At 50.8% G+C, this 26,763-nt stretch overlaps 1 protein-coding gene across 1 annotated transcript in view; it reads left to right on the top strand.

The window, feature by feature from the left end:
• The first annotated feature begins 789 nt into the window (after positions 1 to 789).
• Positions 790 to 26,763, top strand: part of LOC115081200 (butyrophilin subfamily 1 member A1-like) — a 43,420-nt gene continuing 17,446 nt past the window's right edge. Inside the window, exons 1-4 of the mRNA XM_029585723.1 lie at positions 790 to 845; positions 10,784 to 10,876; positions 12,792 to 13,142; positions 20,838 to 21,119. Coding sequence (XP_029441583.1) covers positions 10,795 to 10,876; positions 12,792 to 13,142; positions 20,838 to 21,119 — 715 coding nt within the window. The 5' untranslated portion in view covers positions 790 to 845; positions 10,784 to 10,794. The remainder of the gene's footprint in view (positions 846 to 10,783; positions 10,877 to 12,791; positions 13,143 to 20,837; positions 21,120 to 26,763) is intronic.

Raw genomic sequence — 26,763 nt, 5'->3', positions numbered from 1 at the left:
TGAGAGTGACAGAGAGGGGATTAGAGCCTGTGAATGTGAGGAGGGGTCTCAGTCACAGGGTGGAGTGAGGGGATTAGAGTGAGAGAGAGGGGATTAGAGCCTGTGAATTTAAGGAATGAACTAATATTTCCTATGCAGGTGGCCAGTGCCATTTTGAATATTTGGAGGCCTGGGGGTTATATTTTCATACATGGAGGGTTTTTAGGGGAGGGGGTGATGCCTGAACATGGGATCAATGATTACAATATTTTGTCACTGAGGCCACTTCACGGGGCAGTGGAAGGGGACGTTTTTAGACTCGGTCTGTGCCTGTAAAAGAGGACCCTGGATACTGGAGGCAGACTTTCATGCAAGCCAGGGTAATAGATGCAACGTGAGCTGCACCTCCAGCGCTGTGGCCCTCTTTCCCTGGGAGCGTCAGACGCTGACCCTTGTCCTCATGCTCCAGAGGCCACATTAATCATTATAAGATTAGATGATGTCTTAGCAGGGTGGGGAGGGATTTCCAGGCAGAAACTGCACCTGTGCTACAGCAGCAGTACAAAGTCTGCCCAATCCCACAGGTCCCCTCAGTTACTTTCACTCTCACCCAGACTGAGGAGGAGGAGGAGAGGCAGGTTTCAGGGAAAGTAATCTTATGCTCTAAAAGGAGAGGAAGATGGTGACTGAACTCCTTCCCTTTAGAAAGCTTTGATATTTATACCTTTAAATGGACAAATATATTCCTCTTTAATATTTCCAAATTGCTGCGATGTGAAGGAGAGGAAGGGAGACCGGACACGTCCGGGGGAGCTGCACATCTGTAACCTCAGAGATTCTCTCACTGGGAAGATTCAGCGCCAGAGGTAAGAGACCCCCAAACTCCCCGATCCCTCGCCAGGAGCCCCTCAGTAGAGCTGTAGAGGGGGAGGAAGGGGGATGGAAGGGGTTGATGCTGGGAGTGACTGGGTGTGTGCTGGGTGTGAGAGAGCCCTGGGGTGGGGAGGGAAGAGAGATCCCCTCAGTAGAGCTGTAGAAGGGGAGGATTTTGCTGCTGGGAGTGACTGGGTGTGTGCTGATCGTGCCCTGGGGTGGGGAGGAAGGAGAGATCGTCTCCCCTCTGAACACCCTCTCACACTTTTCAGTGAGATCTCAGAGCTGCAGCCCCACAGGGCTCCTTGCTATAGATACAGAGGGGAGATGGTGGTGGTGCAGGGCTGTGCTCGGATGTGATCTGCCATCACTGCTTCAGTGACTCAATATTATTTATAAAGAAGTTACCATTTTATTAAGAATGAATATACATTTCCCTGACCCAGCCTGAAATAAACTTCCTTTTTTATAAAACTACATCTGCTGAGAGCAAAAATATTAAATACTGAACCTGAGAATGCTGGTACTGATATCCCCACAGCTCTGCCAATGCACCTCACTCCTGTCCTGCAGCACCTCCTGCTATTCCAGTACTGAGACCCTCATACACAGCTCTACCAATGCACCTCACTCCTGTCCCTGCAGCACCTCCTGCTATTCCAGTACTGAGACCCTCATCACACAGCTCTACCAATGCACCTCACTCCTGTCCTGCAGCACCTCCTGCTATTCCAGTACTGAGACCCTCACACACACAGCTCTGCCAATGCACCTCACTCCTGTCCTGCAGCACCTCCTGCTATTCCAGTACTGAGACCCTCACACACAGCTCTACCAATGCACCTCACTCCTGCCCTGCAGCACCTCCTGCTATTCCAGTACTGAGACCCTCACACACAGCTCTGCCAATGCACCTCACTCCTGCCCTGCAGCACCTCCTGCTATTTCCAGTACTGAGACCCTCACACACAGCTCTACCAATGCACCTCACTCCTGCCCTGCAGCACCTCCTGCTATTCCAGTACTGAGACCCTCACACACAGCTCTGCCAATGCCACCTCACTCCTGCCCTGCAGCACCTCCTGCTATTCCAGTACTGAGACCCTCATACACAGCTCTACCAATGCACCTCACTCCTGCCCTGCAGCACCTCCTGCTATTCCAGTACTGAGACCCTCACACACACAGCTCTGCCAATGCACCTCACTCCTGTCCCTGCAGCACCTCCTGCTATTCCAGTACTGAGACCCTCACACACAGCTCTGCCAATGCACCTCACTCCTGCCCTGCAGCACCTCCTGCTATTCCAGTACTGAGACCCTCACACACAGCTCTGCCAATGCACCTCACTCCTGCCCTGCAGCACCCCCTGCTATTCCAGTACTGAGACCCTCACACAGCTCTGTCAATGCCTCACTCCTGCCCTGCAGCACCCCTGCTATTCCAGTACTGAGACCCTCACACACAGCTCTGTCAATGCACCTCACTCCTGCCCTGCAGCACCTCCTGCTATTCCAGTACTGAGACCCTCACACACAGCTCTGTCAATGCTCTCACTCCTGCCCTGCAGCACCTCCTGCTATTCCAGTCCTGAGACCCTCACACACAGCTCTTCATGCCTCTCACTCCTGCCTGCAGCACCCTCCTGCTATTCCAGTCCTGAGACCCTCACACACAGCTCTGTCAATGCCTCTCACTCCTGCCCTGCAGCACCTCCTGCTTCCAGCCTGAGACCCTCACACACAGCTCTGTCAATGCCTCTCACTCCTGCCTGCAGCACCTCCTGCTATTCCAGTACTGAGACCCTCACACACAGCTCTGCCAATGCACCTCACTCCTGCCCTGCAGCACCTCCTGCTATTCCAGTACTGAGACCCTCACAAACAGCTCTGCCAATGCACCTCACTCCTGCCCTGCAGCACCCTCCTGCTATTCCAGTACTGAGACCCTCACACACAGCTCTGCCAATGCACCTCACTCCTGCCCTGCAGCACCCCTGCTATTCCAGTACTGAGACCCTCACACACAGCTCTACCAATGCACCTCACTCCTGTCCCTGCAGCACCCCCTGCTATTCCAGTACTGAGACCCTCACACACAGCTCTGCCAATGCACCTCACTCCTGCCCTGCAGCACCCCCTGCTATTCCAGTACTGAGACCCTCACACACAGCTCTACCAATGCACCTCACTCCTGCCCTGCAGCACCTCCTGCTATTCCAGTCCTGAGACCCTCACACACAGCTCTGTCAATGCCTCTCACTCCTGCCCTGCAGCACCCCTGCTATTCCAGTACTGAGACCCTCACACACAGCTCTACCAATGCAGCTCACTCCTGCCCTGCAGCACCTCCTGCTATTCCAGTCCTGAGACCCTCACACACAGCTCTGCCAATGCACCTCACTCCTACCCTGCAGCACCCCCTGCAATTCCAGTCCTGAGACCCTCGCACACAGCTCTGTCAATGCCTCTCACTCCTGCCCTGCAGCACCCCTGCTATTCCAGTACTGAGACCCTCACACACAGCTCTACCAATGCAGCTCACTCCTGCCCTGCAGCACCTCCTGCTATTCCAGTACTGAGTCCCTCACACACAGCTCTGCCAATGCACCTCACTCCTGCCCTGCAGCACCTCCTGCTATTCCAGTTACTGAGACCCTCACACACAGCTCTGCCAATGCACCTCACTCCTGCCCTGCAGCACCCCCTGCTATTCCAGTACTGAGACCCTCACACACAGCTCTGTCAATGCCTCTCACTCCTGCCCTGCAGCACCTCCTGCTATTCCAGTCCTGAGACCCTCACACACAGCTCTGTCAATGCCTCTCACTCCTGCCCTGCAGCACCTCCTGCTATTCCAGTCCTGAGACCCTCACACACAGCTCTGTCAATGCCTCTCACTCCTGCCCTGCAGCACCTCCTGCTATTCCAGTACTGAGACCCTCACACACAGCTCTGCCAATGCACCCCACTCCTGCCCTGCAGCACCTCCTGCTATTCCAGTACTGAGACCCTCACAAACAGCTCTGCCAATGCACCTCACTCCTGCCCTGCAGCACCTCCTGCTATTCCAGTACTGAGACCCTCACACACAGCTCTGCCAATGCACCTCACTCCTGCCCTGCAGCACCCCTGCTATTCCAGTACTGAGACCCTCACACACAGCTCTACCAATGCACCTCACTCCTGTCCTGCAGCACCCCCTGCTATTCCAGTACTGAGACCCTCACACACAGCTCTGCCAATGCACCTCACTCCTGCCCTGCAGCACCCCCTGCTATTCCAGTACTGAGACCCTCGCACACAGCTCTACCAATGCACCTCACTCCTGCCCTGCAGCACCTCCTGCTATTCCAGTCCTGAGACCCTCACACACAGCTCTGTCAATGCCTCTCACTCCTGCCCTGCAGCACCCCTGCTATTCCAGTACTGAGACCCTCACACACAGCTCTACCAATGCAGCTCACTCCTGCCCTACAGCACCTCCTGCTATTCCAGTCCTGAGACCCTCACACACAGCTCTGCCAATGCACCTCACTCCTACCCTGCAGCACCCCCTGCAATTCCAGTCCTGAGACCCTCGCACACAGCTCTGTCAATGCCTCTCACTCCTGCCCTGCAGCACCCCTGCTATTCCAGTACTGAGACCCTCACACACAGCTCTACCAATGCAGCTCACTCCTGCCCTGCAGCACCTCCTGCTATTCCAGTACTGAGTCCCTCACACACAGCTCTGCCAATGCACCTCACTCCTGCCCTGCAGCACCTCCTGCTATTCCAGTACTGAGACCCTCACACACAGCTCTGCCAATGCACCTCACTCCTGCCCTGCAGCACCCCCTGCTATTCCAGTACTGAGACCCTCACACACAGCTCTGCCAATGCACCTCACTCCTGCCCTGCAGCACCCCCTGCTATTCCAGTACTGAGACCCTCACACACAGCTCTGCCAATGCACCTCACTCCTGCCCTGCAGCACCTCCTGCTATTCCAGTACTGAGACCCTCACACACAGCTCTGCCCATGCACCTCACTCCTGCCCTGCAGCACCCCCTGCTATTCCAGTACTGAGACCCTCACACACAGCTCTACCAATGCACCTCACTCCTGTCCTGCAGCACCCCCTGCTATTCCAGTACTGAGACCCTCACACACAGCTCTACCAATGCACCTCACTCCTGCCCTGCAGCACCCCCTGCTATTCCAGTACTGAGACCCTCACACACAGCTCTGCCCATGCACCTCACTCCTGCCCTGCAGCACCCCCTGCTATTCCAGTACTGAGACCCTCACACACAGCTCTACCAATGCACCTCACTCCTGCCCTGCAGCACCCCCTGCTATTCCAGTACTGAGACCCTCACACACAGCTCTGCCAATGCACCTCACTCCTGCCCTGCAGCACCCCCTGCTATTCCAGTACTGAGACCTCACACACAGCTCTGCCAATGCACCTCACTCCTGCCCTGCAGCACCCCCTGCTATTCCAGTACTGAGACCCTCACACACAGCTCTACCAATGCACCTCACTCCTGCCCTGCAGCACCCCCTGCTATTCCAGTACTGAGACCCTCACACACAGCTCTACCAATGCACCTCACTCCTGCCCTGCAGCACCCCCTGCTATTCCAGTACTGAGACCCTCACACACACACACAGCTCTACCAATGCTCCTCACTCCTGCCCTGCAGCACCTCCTGCTATTCCAGTACTGAGACCCTCACACACAGCTCTGCCAATGCACCTCACTCCTGCCCTGCAGCACCCCCTGCTATTCCAGTACTGAGACCTCACACACAGCTCTGCCAATGCACCTCACTCCTGCCCTGCAGCACCCCCTGCTATTCCAGTACTGAGACCCTCACACACAGCTCTGCCCATGCACCTCACTCCTGCCCTGCAGCACCCCCTGCTATTCCAGTACTGAGACCCTCACACACAGCTCTACCAATGCACCTCACTCCTGCCCTGCAGCACCCCCTGCTATTCCAGTACTGAGACCCTCACACACAGCTCTGCCAATGCACCTCACTCCTGCCCTGCAGCACCCCCTGCTATTCCAGTACTGAGACCTCACACACAGCTCTGCCAATGCACCTCACTCCTGCCCTGCAACACCTCCTGCTATTCCAGTACTGAGACCCTCACACACAGCTCTACCAATGCACCTCACTCCTGCCCTGCAGCACCCCTGCTATTCCAGTACTGAGACCCTCACACACAGCTCTACCAATGCACCTCACTCCTGCCCTGCAGCACCCCCTGCTATTCCAGTACTGAGACCCTCACACACAGCTCTACCAATGCACCTCACTCCTGCCCTGCAGCACCTCCTGCTATTCCAGTACTGAGACCCCCACACACAGCTCTACCAATGCACCTCACTCCTGTCCTGCAGCACCTCCTGCTATTCCAGTACTGAGACCCTCACACACAGCTCTACCAATGCCCCTCACTCCTGCCCTGCAGCACCCCCTGCTATTCCAGTACTGAGACCCCCACACACAGCTCTACCAATGCACCTCACTCCTGTCCTGCAGCACCCCCTGCTATTCCAGTACTGAGACCCTCACACACAGCTCTACCAATGCACCTCACTCCTGTCCTGCAGCACCCCCTGCTATTCCAGTACTGAGACCCCCACACACAGCTCTACCAATGCCCCTCACTCCTGCCCTGCAGCACCTCCTGCTATTCCAGTACTGAGACCCTCACACACAGCTCTGCCAATGCACCTCACTCCTGCCCTGCAGCACCCCCTGCTATTCCAGTACTGAGACCCTCACACACAGCTCTACCAATGCACCTCACTCCTGCCCTGTAGCACCCCCTGCTATTCCCGTACTGAGACCTCACACACAGCTCTGCCCATGCACCTCACTCCTGCCCTGCAGCACCCCCTGCTATTCCAGTACTGAGACCCCTCACACACAGCTCTGCCAATGCACCTCACTCCTGCCCTGCAGCACCCCCTGCTATTCCAGTACTGAGACCCTCACACACAGCTCTGCCAATGCACCTCACTCCTGCCCTGCAGCACCTCCTGCTATTCCAGTACTGAGACCCTCACACACAGCTCTGCCCATGCACCTCACTCCTGCCCTGCAGCACCCCCTGCTATTCCAGTACTGAGACCCTCACACACAGCTCTACCAATGCACCTCACTCCTGCCCTGCAGCACCCCCTGCTATTCCAGTACTGAGACCCTCACACACAGCTCTACCAATGCACCTCACTCCTGCCCTGCAGCACCCCCTGCTATTCCAGTACTGAGACCCTCACACACAGCTCTACCAATGCTCCTCACTCCTGCCCTGCAGCACCTCCTGCTATTCCAGTACTGAGACCCTCACACACAGCTCTGCCAATGCCACCTCACTCCTGCCCTGCAGCACCCCCTGCTATTCCAGTACTGAGACCTCACACACAGCTCTGCCAATGCACCTCACTCCTGCCCTGCAGCACCCCCTGCTATTCCAGTACTGAGACCCTCACACACAGCTCTGCCCATGCACCTCACTCCTGCCCTGCAGCACCCCCTGCTATTCCAGTACTGAGACCCTCACACACAGCTCTACCAATGCACCTCACTCCTGCCCTGCAGCACCCCCTGCTATTCCAGTACTGAGACCCTCACACACAGCTCTGCCAATGCACCTCACTCCTGCCCTGCAGCACCCCCTGCTATTCCAGTACTGAGACCTCACACACAGCTCTGCCAATGCACCTCACTCCTGCCCTGCAACACCTCCTGCTATTCCAGTACTGAGACCCTCACACACAGCTCTACCAATGCACCTCACTCCTGCCCTGCAGCACCCCCTGCTATTCCAGTACTGAGACCCTCACACACAGCTCTACCAATGCACCTCACTCCTGCCCTGCAGCACCCCCTGCTATTCCAGTACTGAGACCCTCACACACAGCTCTACCAATGCACCTCACTCCTGCCCTGCAGCACCTCCTGCTATTCCAGTACTGAGACCCCCACACACAGCTCTACCAATGCACCTCACTCCTGTCCTGCAGCACCTCCTGCTATTCCAGTACTGAGACCCTCACACACAGCTCTACCAATGCCCCTCACTCCTGCCCTGCAGCACCCCCTGCTATTCCAGTACTGAGACCCCCACACACAGCTCTACCAATGCACCTCACTCCTGTCCTGCAGCACCCCCTGCTATTCCAGTACTGAGACCCCCACACACAGCTCTACCAATGCCCCTCACTCCTGTCCTGCAGCACCCCCTGCTATTCCAGTACTGAGACCCTCACACACAGCTCTACCAATGCACCTCACTCCTGTCCTGCAGCACCCCCTGCTATTCCAGTACTGAGACCCCCACACACAGCTCTACCAATGCCCCTCACTCCTGCCCTGCAGCACCTCCTGCTATTCCAGTACTGAGACCCTCACACACAGCTCTGCCAATGCACCTCACTCCTGCCCTGCAGCACCCCCTGCTATTCCAGTACTGAGACCCTCACACACAGCTCTGCCAATGCACCTCACTCCTGCCCTGCAGCACCCCCTGCTATTCCAGTACTGAGACCCTCACACACAGCTCTACCAATGCACCTCACTCCTGCCCTGTAGCACCCCCTGCTATTCCAGTACTGAGACCTCACACACAGCTCTGCCCATGCACCTCACTCCTGCCCTGCAGCACCCCCTGCTATTCCAGTACTGAGACCCTCACACACAGCTCTGCCAATGCACCTCACTCCTGCCCTGCAGCACCTCCTGCTATTCCAGTACTGAGACCCTCACACACAGCTCTACCAATGCACCTCACTCCTGTCCTGCAGCACCTCCTGCTATTCCAGTACTGAGACCCTCACACACAGCTCTGCCAATGCACCTCACTCCTGCCCTGCAGCACCTCCTTTTGCAGTACTGAGACCCTCATTCAGCTCTGGTTTCTGCCCTGCTGGGAACATTCACCTGTCCCTGAGCCTTGAAATATTTTGGTGTTGGCTGAGGCGTAGCTAACCTATTTCCGACATGATCTTGGTCACAGGCGCCATCACAATCTGCCGGTCTCCCCCCTTACTGATAGAGACTTGGTGCCTGAAGAGCTCAGCTGCCAGGGGGAGAAGAGCTGCTGTACCAGCTTCTGGAGTCTGCACAGTGTGGCTTTTTGTGGTTTCCAGTTCAGTATTTGTCTGCACGTTTGTGTCAATAATTTATGGTCTCTTTATTCCGTATTTAGTGAGCCCAGAGTGTAACTAGGCACCTCCTCCTGTCTTTCAGATCCAACCTTTGCAAGGTGTCACTAACACATTGACACTTAATTTCATACACGGACTTGGTTATTCGCAATATCTATTTAACAGTCATCCTTTTCTTATTATATTATTTAACCGATTACTTGCAGACTATATACGCAACTAAAGTTCCTTTTAAAATGCGAACACACACACTCAGCTAAAAACACGAATAATGTTAATTTTATAATAATATTATTTATTTGTTAAATACTATTGTTACTTTCACTGTTCCTTGTAATTATGTTCAATGGTTGATTGTTATTGTTCAATGTTCTATGTAAAAAACCCCAGTCTAACCTCCCAGACCAGGGCAACCTTTCGTTACTTGTAAACCGGATTGATTTGTATTGCATACAGGAATTCCGGTATATAAAAATTAAAAATAAAATAAATAAAATAGCTCTGTCTATGTGATGGAAGTGAAGTATTCTGCTAGCCTGTAGTTTCTGTGTCGGGATCTATAACAGCCTGGCTTGTTCACATTTCCTAATAGGAGGTGTATTGGTGTTTTAGGACCTGGCATAATATTTACAGTGCTACCTTTTCATAAGTAGGATATTTACTGTTTGAGTGCTGGCAGTTAGGGCTCTTTTGATATGGGAGGTTTGCAATATTGTAATTGTGATTCAATACACGGCTTTCCCAGGGCCAATCCCTCACCCAGCGTGCATTACCCCAGGCTTAATATCGTATGGGCTCCAAGGGTCTTTTTCTAAATTCTTTTGGCAGGGTTTCTGGTTGGCACCACAGCAGTACCTGTGCATATAATATACACCCAGAAGTGATTATTTTTATCCCCCAGTCCTTCCTCATGTAAAATCTGTTATTATAAATGCATAATTGTGAATTGTGTATGGGGAGGAGGTGGGTGCAAGGCTGGGGTGCTTAATCCCTACACCCACCCCTCACTCATACATCCCTACACACTGAGGGGGGGGCAATAGAGGGGAGATCTGGGGAGGTGTAGGACTGGCACAGAACTGGAGGGGGAGAAGGGGGGATGAAAGCTAGATGAGTGAATAGAGAGGCCGAGGTAAAGAGAGAGAATAAAAGGGAAAGATTGATATTAGACTGAGGCGTAGGGAGATAGTGAGGAGACAGGAGAGAGATGAAACAGAACATGAACAGGAGACCCTGTAAAGGAGTTAGGAGAGCAGTATAAAGAGATGAGGACCAACGTGATTAGAAAAATAAAAGTCCGGACAGTCAGAGTAGAAAAGAGCATTTTATATTCAGTTTAGAGGACGGACTCTGTGGACTTTGGGAATAAGCAGCTCAGGATCTCTTATTTTGCTCAGTGCAGGAGGAAATGTGTTTCTGCTTCTCTTTCTCTGGTGTTGCAGGGCATGCAGAGTCTGCTTTCTTGGGGTTTCCAGTTCAGTTTTTGAATGAAGGCTCATGGTGGTGCCAGGATCCCTGTACTGGTTCTGATTCAGCTGGCGGCCCATAGGGGCAGGAGGAAGCTGCTGGGTCAGAATAAGAATGAAAGTGAAAGCCCCATAGACCAGCGAGTCCAGGCTCGTGGGGTCCTGTGTTATGTTCAGGGTCAGGATGCCCTGTTATACTTGGCCATAGCTGCCAAATAGCCGGGCTGCGGCTCTGGGTGTGGGAGTAACTTCATTTCAGTTTGTTCTAGGTTGATTGATTTTATTTTTTTCAGAGGCACTGAAGATGCAGTTTCCTGATCCCCCCATGGTAAGAGCTCTCTGCTCCCTTCTGGTGATTTCTCATCACTTCCAGACTGTGAATGCAGGTGAGACGTCTCTTAATTTCCTGTGCCCTTTTATCATTATTAACTGCCGGCATTTTATCTCCACTTTCTCTTATTCTCTGCACACAGCTGTGTCATGGAGTTAAGAGAAAAGGACCAGAAACTGCTGTTTGCAATGGAAGGAATAAAATTATATCTGAGGTGATAAAATCCCCCGTCCCTCAGATTTTCCCTTCTGCAAGCAGTGGTTAGAGGAGGAGCAGAGGACCTGGGATGCCAGGGTCAAATCCTGCTTCTCACTTCCCCCTGCATCTCCTCAGGTACAACAAAGACTCTGAGTCCTCATGGGCAGGGAGATAACTGAAGAACCTGAACTGTAACTCTCCTTGAGCTCAGATTTTGGAAAAGATGGGAAATTAAGACTGAAATCCAAATCTATTCGAGTAACAATGAGGCTGTGCTGTACTTTTGCCAGCAGCAGGCATCCTCCTCTGACCAATAGAAGAGCTCTCCCTGTGCTCCCTCCCATAGCCTCTGACCAATAGAAGAGCTGTCCCAGGTGCCTGTGCTCCCCCCACAGCCTCTGACCAATAGAAGAGCTGTCCCAGGTGCCTGTGCTCCCTCCCACAGCCTCTGACCAATAGAAGAGCTGTCCCAGCTGCCTGTGCTCCCTCCCACAGACTCTGACCAATAGAAGAGCTCTCCCTGTGCTCCCTCCCATAGCCTCTGACCAATAGAAGAGCTCTCCCTGTGCTCCCTCCCATAGCCTCTGACCAATAGAAGAGCTGTCCCAGGTGCCTGTGCTCCCCCCACAGCCTCTGACCAATAGAAGAGCTCTCCAAGCTGCCTGTGATCTGTCCCACAGCCTCTGACCAATAGAAGAGCTGTCCCAGGTGCCTGTGCTCCCCCCACAGCCTCTGACCAATAGAAGATCTGTCCCAGGTGCCTGTGCTCCCCCCACAGCCTCTGACCAATAGAAGAGCTGTCCCAGCTGCCTGTGCTCCCTCCCACAGCCTCTGACCAATAGAAGAGCTCTCCCTGCCACCTCTGCTCCCTCTCACAGCCTCTGACCAATAGAAGAGCTCTCCCTGCCACCTCTGCTCCCTCTCACAGCCTCTGACCAATAGAAGAGCTCTCCCAGTTGCCTGTGCTCCCTCCCACAGACTCTGACCAATAGGAGAGCTCTCCCAGCTGCCTGTGCTCCCTTCCACAGCTACAGGAATGATGCAAGTTTTGGGTTTATGTAGCAGGGAGATTTTATTTCTCAAGATGTGCAGAGAGGTGGAAGGGTTTACAAATTTCAGGACTGCAGTTGAGCGATGGGAGAATGATCCTTGCCATGGGAGGATGAGTGACAGATCGAGGTCTGACCCATGAGATCTTCCCAGGCTTGATCTGCTCTCACCCAGCAAGGATGGGTGGAAAACATTTTTCAGTAGGATCTAGCAGTATCCAAGAGCAGGTGGTGGTCAGCAGTGTCAGAAGCAGTGGATATTTCAAGGACAAAACGGATTGAGTGAAGGCCTTTGGCTTTTGCCAAGAACAGGTCATTGGCGATGTTGGCAAGGGCTGCTAGGAGGCTAGGTCTGTGGGGATGAAAATTACCCCCACCCCACACAATAGAGGACCACAGGGTGTATCCCCTAACTCTATCGGCCTGTGCCCCACCTCTCACTCAGCTAAGAACAACCCTTTGCTTCCTACTCTAGCCCCTCCCTTCCCAGGCAGCAGAGAGCAGGAGGGAAAGGGGTGAAGCTGCAGTGGGCAGAGCAGAGCAAGAAAGAGCTAATCCTCTCCTTAATTCAGCCCCTGCCTCCTCTCATCTCCCAGGATCCCATGCATGGAAAGAAACACAGGCAGAATAAGAGCCCTGTCTTTAGATTTCTCAGCTGTCAGTCCCATATTCTCCATTTCTGACTGATGTCATTCCCTTTGTTTTTTTGTGTCACATAATTAGCAGAAGGATTTAAAGTCATCGGCCCTGATGGACCCGTGGTGGCTGTTCTGGGTGGAGATGCTGAGTTACCCTGCCGCCTCTCCCCACCCCTCAGCGCAGAGCACATGCAGGTGAGGTGGTTCCGATCCAGATTTGATTCACTCGTGCACCTGTATGAGAACGGGACGGATCAGAACGAGGGACAGATCCCAGAGTACCGAGGCAGGACGGAGCTCATCAAGAGTCACATCTCCAATGGCAGCGTCTCGCTGAGGATACACAGTGTCTGGCTGAAAGATGAGGGAAGTTACATATGTTTCTTTCAATTTGATACTTACTATGAAGAAGCAACGCTGGAGCTGAAAGTAGCAGGCAAGTGTCAAGTTTAATCCTCTTCTCTGTTTATTCTGACCCTGACTGAATGACATAAGGAGCCTTTAGTGCAGGAGACACACAGTGCCATATTGTAGCTGCACTGCAGGACTCCCTGATACTACAGAGATATTGATAATAAAATAGGCAGAGGAGGGATAGGAGAGATTGCATATGGAGAATAAGCTCGGGAAACAAGAATAGACAGCGACAAACTGAATAGGGTGGTGATTAGTAATAAATAATACTAATCAGGAATAGGACCTGATCATATTGTAGGGTGATGAGCGGGGAGTGAGTGAATGAAGCAGAAATCCAGGGAAGACTCATAGAGGTGGAAGCAGGGGAGAAAGATCTCCTACTGCCCCTCTCTATAAGGCTCTTATCAGGGCTCACTTACTGTCCAGGTTAGGCAGGCACCATCCCTTTAAAGCTCCCGCCTTATCCTATCAGATATGATTTCTCTTCTGTAGCCCTTGCTGGGAGCTTGCATCCACCATAGTTACAGGTTCAGCTTGCATAGAGTTTAAGCTCTCCTTAGTTTGGTATAGAAGAAAGCAGATGTTATTTAATCCACTAATCCTTCTCTGTAACTTTCTACTCCTACTGCTCACTTCTATAGAGCCACTCAATGTATGCAGCTCTGTACAAATCCACAGAAGGGACAGTCCCTGCTCCGAAGAGCTTACAGTCTAATCAGGACAAGCAAACAGGGCAAAAGAGAGAATGGTTGCAATTAATATTTATTTATTTGTTTAGAGGTTTTATATCCTCTCGTTCCATGCGAGAATCACTAGATCACAACGGTTTACAGGTGAAACATTCACATTTATAATCCTCAGTACAATGGCAGACATACGAATTCATAAGCAAAAAGAATATAGCGGGATTGCGAGGTAGAATTATTTTTCAAGTCCTAATTTGGTTTTCTGAGACCTGGTATTTTGGAAGTTTGTCATTCCTTAGGCATTTCTGAAATGTCTTTTTTGTCAGTTGTTATTCGTAGCTCTTCAGGCAGGGGATTGCAGAGTTTCAGGCCAGCAATTGATAATCCTCTATCTCTGCTTTGTGTCAGCTGAGAATTTCTGATGGTGGGGTCTGCTTGTTTTGTGGTCTGAGAGTTCGGTGGTGGGGATTGTGTGGTTTCAGTGTCACTCTTGTCTGGGTTAGTGTTATTGAATATAATCGTTAGATCTATAATATATTCTTGATTGCATTGGGAGCCAGGGCAGAGCCAGCAGTGTAGGAGTGAGGTGCTCCAGACAGCAGCCTTGCTGCGGCATTTTGTAGTAGTTGAAGTGGTTTTATGTGAATTGCCGGAAGACCTAGAAGTGAGGAGTTGCAGTAGTCGAGCCTTGAGAGAATATTAGTGTTTGTAGCACGTTTCTGAAATCCGTTGTGGTTAGTAATGGCTTCAGTCAGCTCAGACTCCACAACTTGTTGTAACCTGATTGAATCAGTTTACTAATACGGGTTTTCATTGTTAGGTTTTAGTCGATTTGAACACTTAAATCACTTACTTGAGTTGATGGGATTATTTGCCACTTTCCCAGATCTATACCTGGTGATATGGATTTAGGTGGATTTCGGCTCAGCCAAATTATTTCTGGTTTTTTTGGTGTTCAATGAGAGTTTAAGTTGCACTAGTTTATCTTTTATTGTACTCAGTAAGGCTGTGAGTGGGATAGGCAGGGGATAAGATGTTCTTCTTAGGCTGGATTTGAATAAGGCAAGAGAGGGAGCCCCAAGTCAGAAAGTCTGATCCCGGTGTAGGACGCAGCAAAAAGCACAGATAAGAGGCACTTGCCAGAGGTGTGAAGTTCACGAGGAGGGCTGTAGGGAGAGGTAAGACGGGGAGGCAGAGAGGAGCTGCAGAGTGAGGAGCTTGAGCTGTGGATGGAAGCAGATGGGGCCCCAGTGTAGTGACTTGTGAGGCAGGGTTATAAGGGTCAGGCGACATCGGTGGAAGGGAAGTCCCAGCTGGATTTTTGGATAGAGCTAAGAATATGTGACCAGTGTTTACAATCTTTAGCATAAAAAGACAGATATTAGACATGGATGAGTTAAGGGAATGGGTGTCTTCCTTTCAGCCCGGCGACCCTAACCATCCTCCCATCACAGGCCCTGCAGAAACGTTTTCAGGGAGGGCCACAGCAAAAACAATAGGAATTGTACAAAATCAAAATCATAGAAATAGTTAGGAAAATGCTCCCCACTAAGAGCTGCACTGATATTTCTCCTGCTGGGATATTCCTGGCCAGCTGAACAGATAATCTTCCTAAAAATGCCGAGCAGAATTTTCTGTGGAACCTAGGGGCCTAGATTTTTGGCTGAAACTTCTCCTAAAGTGAAATATGGCAGCCTAGATTTGGGCCCTCAGCCTAAATTCAGCAGGCTCTGTGCTTCCCTAAGCCAGCGATCCCTCTGCACCGATATCAGAGAAAAGGGAAATCTTCCTGCAGCCCCAGGATCCTGCCCAGCCTGGGGATTCCCCTCCCAGTCATTCCAGTATCAGATAAGAGACCTCCCGCAGGGATTCCCAAGCTGAGCCGGCGTCTCTCGTCTTATCGGCCCCGTGTCCACCGCACCTCTAGCATCAGAGCAATGAAGGACGCCAGGACAGGAAGAGGCAAGAGCGAGTCCTCCAGGAGGATTCTGGGGAGCAGGCGGGGGATGGCTGGGCTGCGGGGGCTTTTCTCTTATTTTGGGGCAGATGGGCTCGCACCTGCATCTAGATGAGCTGCCTCTGCATCTAATTTTGGCCGAATACATTTGGCACCTAAAATTTCTCCCTCAACTTAAATCCACTTACTGCCTCCCTCCCATCTTTAGCTCCCTAAATGTAGGTACCTCATGGATTTAGTTCCCTAAATGTGTCGAGGTGGGGGTAGGGGGTTTAACTTTGAGGGATCCATCTCTAGGTGTTTGAACCCCACTGATGAACTTCCTCTTACAGGATAACGTTCAAAGCAACGTAGCACACAGCAGGAGGTGGAAGGCAATCTCACCAGTCCCATGGAGAAATGGAAAAGATACGGCAAGGAATTTAATGTGCAGGCAATCTGAAGCATTTAATGATTGCAATAAAGAGCTGAGTATTTTTGCTTTTTCAATTGTGGACATGGACCCCCGACATGGAGCGTGTTTCATCCTCTGCGTCAGGAGGGACCAATCACACAAGCAATGCTCAAACGTTTGAATGAACAGCATTAGCAATCTCGCTGCATATTTTTCCTTATGGCAAAGAGGGTGTAGCCACGGGTGAGGGGAATGTGGACAAGTGAAGTCTACATGGGTATTTCATTTTGGCTTGCGTAAACTGGATCTTGACTTCAGGCGGGGATGGACTGGATGTCCTCCTGAGATCCCTTCCAGATCCAACTTTCTATGAGTCTTTTTTCAAGCAAAGTTTCCCTGTACATACCCGGATCAGTCCAGACTCCTGGGTTATGCCTCCCTGCCAGCAGATGGAGACAGAGAGAGTCTCACTGACACTGTACATAACCCAGTGTGCCTCCTGTAGTCCCCTAAGTATTTCTCTGTCTCCAGCAGTACCCTGTACATACCCGGATCAGTCCAGACTCCTGGGTTTTACCTCCCTGCCAGCAGATGGAGACAGAGAGTCTCACTGACACTGTACATAACCCAGTGTGCCTCCTGCAGTCCCTCAGTATTTCTCTGTCTCCAGCAGTTCCCTGTATGTACCCAGATCAGTCCAGACTCCTGGGTTTTACCTCCCTGCCAGCAGATGGAGACAGAGAGAGTCTCACTGACACTGTACATAACCCAGTGTGCCACCTGCAGTTCCTCAGTATTTCTCTGTCTCCAGCAGTTCCCTGTATGTACCCAGATCAGTCCAGACTCCTGGGTTTTACCTCCCTGCCAGCAGATGGAAACAGAGGGAGGCTCACTGACACTGTACATAACCCAGTGTGCCACCTGCACTCCCTCACTATTTCTCTGTCTCCAGCAGATTGTGGAGGTGCAAAATCCTGCAGTCTGAGATACAAAAAAAAAAGATGAAAAAAGAAGACCAGCAGGTTACAGGATTAGGCTTCTAGCCACCCGGGAAAGGGGGGGGGGGGGGTTGTCAGTAGAGATGTGAATCGTGTGATCGATCGTCTTAACGATCGATTTCGGCTGGGAGGGGGAGGGAATCGGATCGTCGCAGTTTGGGTTTTTTAAATATCGTGTAAATCGTGTAAATCGAAAACCGGCACACTAAAACATCCCTAAAACCCACCCCGACCCTTTAAAATAAATCCCCCACCCTCCTGAACCCCCCCCCCCAAAATGCCTTAAATTACCTGGGGTCCAGTGGGGGGTCCCAGTGTGATCTTCCACTTTCGGGCACATTAAAACCCTAAAACCCACCCCGACCCTTTAAAATAAATCCCCCACCCTCCTGAACCCCCCAAAAATGCCTTAAATTACCTGGGGTCCAGAGGAAAGGTCCCGGTGTGATCTTTTACTCTCGGGCCTCCGGTGTGTTGTAGAAATGGCGCCGGCACTACCTTTGACCTGTCATATGACAGGGCAAAGGTAGCGCCGGCGCCATTTTGTTTTTTTGTCCCCTGTCATCAGGAGCATAGGAGATCGCTCCTGGACCCCCGCTGGACCCCCAGGGATTTTTGGCCAGCTTGGGGGGGCCTCCTGACCCCCACAAGACTTGTCAAAAGTCCAGCGGGGGCCCGGGAACGACTTCCTGCACGCAAATCGTTTTTCCATACAAAATGGCGCCGGCCATACGCCGTATGGCCGGCGCCATTTTGTACGGAAAAACAACGTCAGGAGTGTAGGAGATCGCTCCCGGACCCCCGCTGGACCCCCAGGGACTTTTGGCCAGCTTGGGGGGGCCTCCTGACCCCCACAAGACTTGCCAAAAGTCCAGCGGGGGTCCGGGAACGATTTCCTGCACGCGAATTGTTTTTCCGTACAAAATGGCACCGGCCATACGCCGTATGGCTGGCGCCATTTTGTACGGAAAAACGACGTCAGGAATGTAGGAGATTGCTCCCACAACCCCGCTGGACCCCCAGGGACTTTTGGCCAGCTTGGGGGGGCCTCCTGACCCCCACAAGACTTGCCAAAAGTCCAGCGGGGGTCCGGGAACGACTTCCTGCACGCGAATCGTTTTTACGTACAAAATGGCACCGGCCATACACCGTATGGCCGGAGCGATCTCCTATGCTCCTGACGTCGGGGGACAAAAAACAAAATGGCGCCGGTGCTACCTTTGACCTGTCATATGACAAGGCAAAGGTAGCGCCGGCGCCATTTCTACAACGCACCGGAGGCCCGAGAGTAAAAGATCACACCGGGACCCTTCCTCTGGACCCCAGGTAATTTAAGGCATTTTGGGGGGGGGGGGTTCCGGAGGGTGGGGGATTTATTTTAAAGGGTCGGGGTGGGTTTTAGGGTTGTTTTAGTGTGCCGGTTTTCCCGCCCTCCCCCTTCCCCTCCCCCTTCCCCCGATTTACAATTTTTTGACGATAAATTGGGGGAATTGTTATTGTATCGCGGCTCCAACGATTTTTGACGATTTAAAATATATCGGACGATATTTTAAATCGTCAAAAAATGATTCACATCCCTAGTTGTCAGGTCCTGGTGGGACCATCCTCCCTGGTATTTGAGGCAGGCAAGCAGAGGGTCGGAGACCCTGTAAGCTCTGTGGCGAGTGAGAAGAGCGGTGGTGGTCCCGCTTCACAAGAATGAGAGCAGAGGCTGGAAACTACAGACCAGTTAGCATCACCTCGGTGGTGGGAAAATGAATGGAGACTCTGCTGAAAGAAAGAATAATGAACTATCTACAATCCAGTGGGTTGCTCGATCAGAACCAGCATGGATTCACCAGGGGAAGGTCCTGTCACACAAATCTAATTGATTTGCTTACTAGAGAACTGGATCAGGGAAGAGCGCGCGATGTAATTTACTTGGATTTTAGTAAAGCTTTTGATATGGTCCCACACAGAAGACTCATCAACAAAATGAGAAGCTTGGGAGTCAGCTCCAAGGCGTTGGCGTTGATTACAAACCGGTTGATGGATAGAAGAGAACGGGTGATGGTTAATGGAACCTGCTCTGAAGAGAGAGCGGTGTTAAGTGGAGAGCCACAGGGATCGGTGTTGGGACCGGTTCTGTTCAACATCTTCGTGAGCGACATCGCAGAACGGATAGAAGGTAAAGTTTGTCTTTTTGCGGACGACACTAAGATCTGCAACAGAGTGGACACGCCAGAAGGAGTGGAGAGAATGAGACGGGATTTAAGGAAGCTGGAAGAGTGGTCAAAGATATGGCAGCTGAGATTCAATGCCAAGAAGTGCAGAGACGTGCATCTGGGGTGTGGAAATCCGAATGAACTGTATTCGATGGGGGGGTGAAGGGCTGATGTGCATGGAGCAGGAGAGAGACCTAAGGGTGATAGTGTCTAATGAGCTGAAGTCGGAGAAACAATACGACAAGGCGATAGCTAAAGCCAGAAGAAGGCTGGGCTGCATAGAAAGAGGAATATCGAGTAAGAAAAGGGAAGTGATTATCCCCTTGTACAGGTCTTCAGCGGAGCCGCCAGCACTTCTGAGCTCCCTCAGTATCCTGGGATGAACCTCACCTGGCTCCATGGCTTTGTCCACTTTCAGTTTCCCCAGCTCTTCCCATACATTCTCTGCTGTAAACGGAGTTTCATCTACTCCACTCCCCTCCAGTTTCTTGTTAACTAGCGACGGTCCTCAAGGGTCTTCCTTAGTGAACACCGAACTGAAGTATTTGTTTAATATTTCTGCCATTTTTTCATCTCTCTCCACACATTGATCCTTATCCCCTTTCAGTTTCACTTTACCACTATGGACCTTTCTCCTTTCTCTGATGAATCTGAAAAATGTTTTGTCATCTTGCTTTGTCTCCTTGGCAATCCTTTCCTCTGCCTGACCTTTTGCTTTCTTGATTACTTTTTTCATCTCCCTCTGTCTCTGTCTCCCATCGCCAGATAATCCTCCCTGTGTTCCACTTTTTGGGATCCTTTATATTTCCTGAAAGCTGCTTTTTTTGCTTTTGTTACATCAGCCGCCTCCTTTGTGAACCAGATTGGATTCTTATTTCTCTTACTTTTATTTACTTTTCTAACATACAGATTTCTTGCCTTTGTAATTGCTCCTTTTAGTTTTGCTCACTGTTGTTCCACCTCCCCCATTTTCTCCCAGTCTTCAAGTTCTGCCTCCAGATATTTCCCCATTTGAGTGCAAGGTTTTCAGACCCCATGCTGAGGTTCCTGATGGAGACGCTGAGGTACCGGGGCCTCTCTATAGGACCATTGGGAGAGGGGAAGATCTGGGAGGAGGAAATAGCAATGTTATACTGGTGAGGGAGTGAGGTCTCCTCACACCTCTGACTACTGGGTGAGACCTCTCCATGCTCCACCTTCTGATTACTGAGAGGACCCAGGGAAACCTCCCCTCCCCCACCCTTGTTTTAAATCTGGCCCTGCTCCGCATTATTTGTGTCAGCAGGGAGCAAGTCCGGGAGAGACCACTCTGCAGTTCTGCTGGTGATCAGGATCTCAGGACCTGTTCTCCATCAGCTGCAGGAGGCAAAGTCCCCCTCATGCTTAATATTAGGATATAAAGGCAGATCATCCTGGCACTAGAAGAGAATGAATCTCTCTCATATTCTGACAGACGGATGTTATTTTATCATTAGCTCTGGGCACTGCTCCTGTCATCTCTATCACTGACCACCAGGACAGAGGAATCAGGGCTGTGTGTGAATCTACAGGATGGTACCCGGAGCCCGAAGTGACCTGGAGACAAGAAGATGGACAGAGCCTGACATCACTATCAGAGACAGAAACACAAAAGCACAACAGTCTGTTCAACATCAAAACCTCCCTCCTGATGAGAACAAATAAGTATGGCAAGATTTCCTGTCGTATCAGAAATATCATCCTGAGCGAAGAGAGAGAAACAGTGATTCCTATATCAGGTGAGTGACGGTCGCAGAGAGCAGCCTCGGTGATAGAAAGTGTTCATGTGAGGGAGACCCTAACCCGGCAGCAGGGAGGGCTTCCTGGAATCAGATCCAGAGAAGATCCTTAACTCGTCTTCCCTCACCCCCTGCACATCCTTCCTCTGCTGTATCTCCACTCTCAGTATCTGAGAGAGAATCAGTGATTTCTATATCAGGTGAGTGACGCAGAGAGCAGCCTGGGTGATAGAAAGTGTTCATGTGAGGGAGATCCTAACCCGGCAGCAGGGAGGGCTTCCTGGAATCAGATCCAGAGAAGGTCCTTAACTCGTCTTCCCTCACCCCCTGCACATCCTTCCTCTGCTGTATCTCCACTCTCAGTATCAGAGAGAGAATCAGTGATTTCTATATCAGGTGACTGACGGTCGCAGAGAGCAGCCTCGGTGATAGAAAGTGTTCATGTGAGGGAGACCCTAACCCGGCAGCAGGGAGGGCTTCCTGGAATCAGATCCAGAGAAGATCCTTAACTCGTCTTCCCTCACCCCCTGCACATCCTTCCTCTGCTTTATCTCCTCTCTCAGTATCAGAGAGAGAATCAGTGATTTCTATATCAGGTGAGTGACGGTCACAGAGAGCAGCCTCGGTGATAGAAAGTGTTCATTTGAGGGAGACCCTAACCCGGCAGCAGGGAGGGCTTCCTGGAATCAGATCCAGAGAAGGTCCTTAACTCGTCTTCCCTCACCCCCTGCACATCCTTCCTCTGCTGTATCTCCACTCTCAGTATCAGAGGATTGCTAGGGTCTGTGCAGCCTTTCACAGTTATTCCTACAAACTCATGTCCCATAATGCAGGAGGGAGATGCAGAGCAAAACAGATAAAGCAATCTGAGAAATGTGCTAAGGGTGCTGATTAAAATGAATCAAAATTATTTCTAAAAGCATTTTCCTGTTGTTTCTGAAGAAAGATGGGAGGGAATGGCTGATTGGGTTTTCTGGTGAAAGGGGCACAAAATTATTGCAAATCTCAAATGCAGCGTGAAGTTACTGGGCTCTGACGCTCTTTTAATAGACATAGGAAGGACAATGAGGAACCAAAGAATTCATTTTAGGTATAATTTTCATATCTGCCCTCATGGGTACTTTCCACCCGTTCTGAAAGGCGCAGTACGAGCAGAGATTCCCTTTGAGTATTTATTTATTTATTTATTTACTTACTTACTAATTTTTCTATACCGATGTATAGACTTAACCTTCACATCGCTTTAAAATCATTTCAAAATAAAACAATCTCATACCTAAAACAATATAAAATATCAATAGCAAATAAAACAACAATCATTCAAAATAAAACAATCTCATACCTAAAACAATATAAAATATCAATAGCAAAAAATGCCCCAATAGATTAAACCTGCAGAGATTTCCACCTGCCTTTCTATGAAAATAACTTCTACCTCCCCCTAAACATTTAGTAACAGTAATGACAGCAGAAAAAGACCAAATGATCCATCCAGTCTCCCAAAATGTTTCTTATGGTAATAACTGCTGCTCCGTGCAGGTTACTCTATGTTTCTGTTAAGGATAGAAACTGCCGCTCCGTGCAGTTTACCCCAATGTTTCTGTGAAGGGTAATAACTGCTGCTCCGTGCAGGTTACCCCCATGTTTCTGTTAAGGGCAGTAAGTGTCGCTCCATGCAGGTTACCCCCATGTTTCTGTTAAGGGCAGTAACTGCTGCTCCATGCAGGTTGCCCCCATGTTTCTCTTAAGGGTAGTAATTGCCGCTCCGTGCAGTTTACCCCCATGTTTCTGTTAAGGGCAGTAACTGCCGCTCTGTGCAGTTTACCCCAATGTTTCTGTTAAGGGCAGTAACTGCCGCTCCGTGCAGGTTACCCCCATGTTTCTGTTAAGGGCAGTAACTGCCGCTCCGTGCAGTTTACCCCCATGTTTCTGTTAAGGGCAGTAACTGCCGCTCCGTGCAGGTTACCCCCATGTTTCTGTTAAGGGTAGTAACTGCCGCTCTGTGCAAGTTACCCCCATGTTTCTGTTAAGGGCAGTAACTGCTAGGGATGTGAATCGTTTTAGGACGATTAAAATTATCGTCCGATAATTTTAATATCGTCTTAAACCGTTATGGAACACAATACAATACTGATTCTAACGATTTATCGTTATAAATCGTTAGAATCGTGAGCCGGCACACTAAAACCCCCTAAAACCCACCCCCGACCCTTTAAATTAAATCCCCCACCCTCCCGAACCCCCCCCAAATAACTTAAATAACCTGCGGGTCCAGCGGCGGTCCGGAACGGCAGCGGTCCGGAACGGGCTCCTGCTCTGAATCTTGTCGTCTTCAGCCGGCGCCATTTTCCAAAATGGCGCCGAAAAATGGCGGCGGCCATAGACGAAAAAGATTGGACGGCAGGAGGTCCTTCCGGACCCCCGCTGGACTTTTGGCAAGTCTCGTGGGGGTCAGGAGGCCCCCCACAAGCTGGCCAAAAGTTCCTGGAGGTCCAGCGGGGGTCAGGGAGCGATTTCCCGCCGCGAATCGTTTTCGTACGGAAAATGGCGCCGGCAGGAGATCGACTGCAGGAGGTCGTTCAGCGAGGGTTCCGGCGCCTCGCTGAACGACCTCCTGCAGTCGATCTCCTGCCGGCGCCATTTTCCGTACGAAAACGATTCGCGGCGGGAAATCGCTCCCTGACCCCCGCTGGACCTCCAGGAACTTTTGGCTAGCTTGTGGGGGGCCTCCTGACCCCCACGAGACTTGCCAAAAGTCCAGCGGGGGTCCGGAAGGACCTCCTGCCGTCCAATCTTTTTCGTCTATGGCCGCCGCCATTTTTCGGCGCCATTTTGGAAAATGGCGCCGGCTGAAGACGACAAGATTCAGAGCAGGAGCCCGTTCCGGACCGCTGCCGTTCCGGACCGCCGCTGGACCCGCAGGTTATTTAAGTTATTTGGGGGAGGGGTTCGGGAGGGTGGGGGATTTAATTTAAAGGGTCGGGGGTGGGTTTTAGGGGGTTTTAATGTGCCGGTTTTTCGATTTTTCGATTTTTCACGATTTTTAACGATTTTTCACGATATTTTACCCCCCCAAACGACAACAATACGATTCCCTCCCCCTCCCAGCCGAAATCGATCGTTAAGACGATCGAGGACACGATTCACATCCCTAGTAACTGCCGCTCCGTGCAGGTTACCCCCATGTTTCTGTTAAGGGTAGTAACTGCCGCTCCGTGCAGGTTACCCCCATGTTTCTGTTAAGGGTAGTAACTGCTGCTCCGTGCAGGTTACCCCCATGCCTTCTGTTAAGGGTAGTAACTGCCGCTCCATGCAGGTTACCCCAATGTTTCTGTTAAGGGTAGTAACTGCCACTCCATGCAGGTTACCCCCATGCCTTCTGTTAAGGGTAGTAACTGCCACTCCATGCAGGTTACCCCCATGCCTTCTGTTAAGGGTAGTAACTGCCACTCCATGCAGGTTACCCCCATGCCTTCTGTTAAGGGCTCCGTGCAGGTTATCCCCATGCCTTCTGTTAAGGGTAGTAACTGCCGCTCCGTGCAGGTTATCCCCATGTTTCTGTTAAGGGCAGTAACTGCCGCTCCGTGCAGGTTACCCCCATGTTTCTGTTAAGGGTAGTAACTGCCGCTCCGTGCAGGTTACCCCCATGTTTCTGTTAAGGGTAGTAACTGCCGCTCCGTGCAGGTTACCCCCATGTTTCTGTTAAAGGTAGTGACTGCCGCTCCGTGCAGGTTACCCCCATGTTTCTGTTAAGGGCAGTAACTGCCGCTCCGTGCAGGTTACCCCCATGTTTCTGTTAAGGGTAGTGACTGCCGCTCCGTGCAGGTTACCCCCATGTTTCTGTTAAGGGCATAACTGCCGCTCCGTGCAGGTTACCCCCATGTAAATGCTCTGCCTACTATATTTATTTATTTATTTATTTAGAAACTTTTATATACCAGTATTAGTGGGGACATCATACCGGTTCACATATTAACTGAAGGCTTGGAAAATACATTTCAACAGGGAAGAAAACTGGGTGGGGGGTTAACCAGAGGCAATATAGAAAGAATAGATTAAAAACAAGAAATCATAACAAGAAAATAACAATTTACAAAATAATTAACTCCTTAAATATTAGGAATGGGCGGGCATCCGGGGGGTGAGGACTATGGTGAGGATGGGATGACTTGGTTGAATAGAAATGTTTTTAGTTTCTTTTTGAATATGATTGCACAAGGTTCAAGGCGCATGTGGACTGGTAGGGAGTTCCAGAGAGCCGGACCGGCAATGGAAATGGCACAGTCGCGGGTGGAGGAGAGATGAGCTGTTTTCAAGGAAGGTACATGTAGGGTACCTTTGCTGGCAGATCTGGTCGCTCGAGTGGACAGGGGGGCAGTGAAGGGGAGGTCGAGCCAGTTGGAGTTGTGGGTGTGGATAGACTTGTGTACTATGGTCAGAGTTTTGTAGTGTATACGGGAGAGGATGGGGAGCCAGTGTAGATCCTTGAGGATGGGGGTAATGTGTTCGTGTTTACGAGTGTTAGTGATGAGTCTTGCCGTGGCATTTTGCAATAGTTGAAGGGGTTTTATCGAAGACAAGGGGAGCCCTAGGAGGAGGGCATTACAGTAGTCAAGTTTGGAGGTGAGGGTGGCTTGAATCACTGTGCGGAGATCTTGGGTATATAGCAGGGGTCGGAGTTTCTTAAGAACGTTGAGTTTGAAGAAGCCTGCTTTGAGGATGGAGTTGATGTGTGGTTTCATGCTAAGATTGGGATCAAGGAGAACTCCGAGGTCCCTAACGGAGGGTTGAGCTGTGAGAAGGTTAAGTTTGGGGTCATTAGGCAGGAGGTTAGGGGGTTGCGAGGAGCTGTGGATGAGTTCCGTTTTGTTCGTGTTGAGGGCAAGCTGAAGGTTGGTGAGGAGGGAGTTGATGGATGAAAGGCAATTTTCCCAGTGCTCCATGGCGTCAGATATAGAGTTGTGAATGGGAATGATGATCTGAACATCGTCGGCATAGAGAAAGAATTTGAGTTTAAGGTCGGAGAGGAGCTGGCAGAGAGGGGTGAGGTAAACATTGAAGAGGGTTGAAGAAAGTGATGAGCCTTGCGGGACTCCTTGTTGTAAGGGGTAAGAAGCAGATAGGTTGTTTCCAATTTTAACAGAGAACTTTCTGTTTGAGAGATAGGATTTGAACCAGGCGAGAGCTATTCCTGAGATGCCGATGCTTTCTAGCCGTGTCAGGAGGTGGTGGTGGCTGATGGTATCAAAAGCCGCCGAAATATCGAGGAGGGCAAGGAGATAGCTGTGGCCTTGGCCCAAGCCTCTGAGGAGATAGTCAGATAGGGAAAGGAGTAAAGATTCGGTATTAAAGTGTTTCCTGAAGCCAACCCATAAGCCTCAGACAGCGAGGATAGCGTCGGGAGGTTGTAGAAGAGCCAGCGATGTCTCTCTCCTCATTGGCTTCCGATGGTGGAATGAGCCAAATTTAAGTTCTTGATGCTGACTTTTAAGATTCTGCATTTATTTTATTTATCTATTTAAAGTATTTAGGATATTAGATGGGCGAGTCCTAAGGGAGTTACAATCAAACACGTCTGAGCTAAAAACATATAAAATTAACTTATAAGAAGTATAAACCATTTAAATCAAAAGATATCGGTTCT

Source organism: Rhinatrema bivittatum, chromosome 19 (genome assembly GCF_901001135.1).
Source record: "Rhinatrema bivittatum chromosome 19, aRhiBiv1.1, whole genome shotgun sequence".
Lineage (NCBI taxonomy): Eukaryota > Metazoa > Chordata > Amphibia > Gymnophiona > Rhinatrematidae > Rhinatrema > Rhinatrema bivittatum.
Note: the sequence above shows the minus strand (reverse complement) of the source record. Positions and strands in the feature narration are given on the sequence as shown.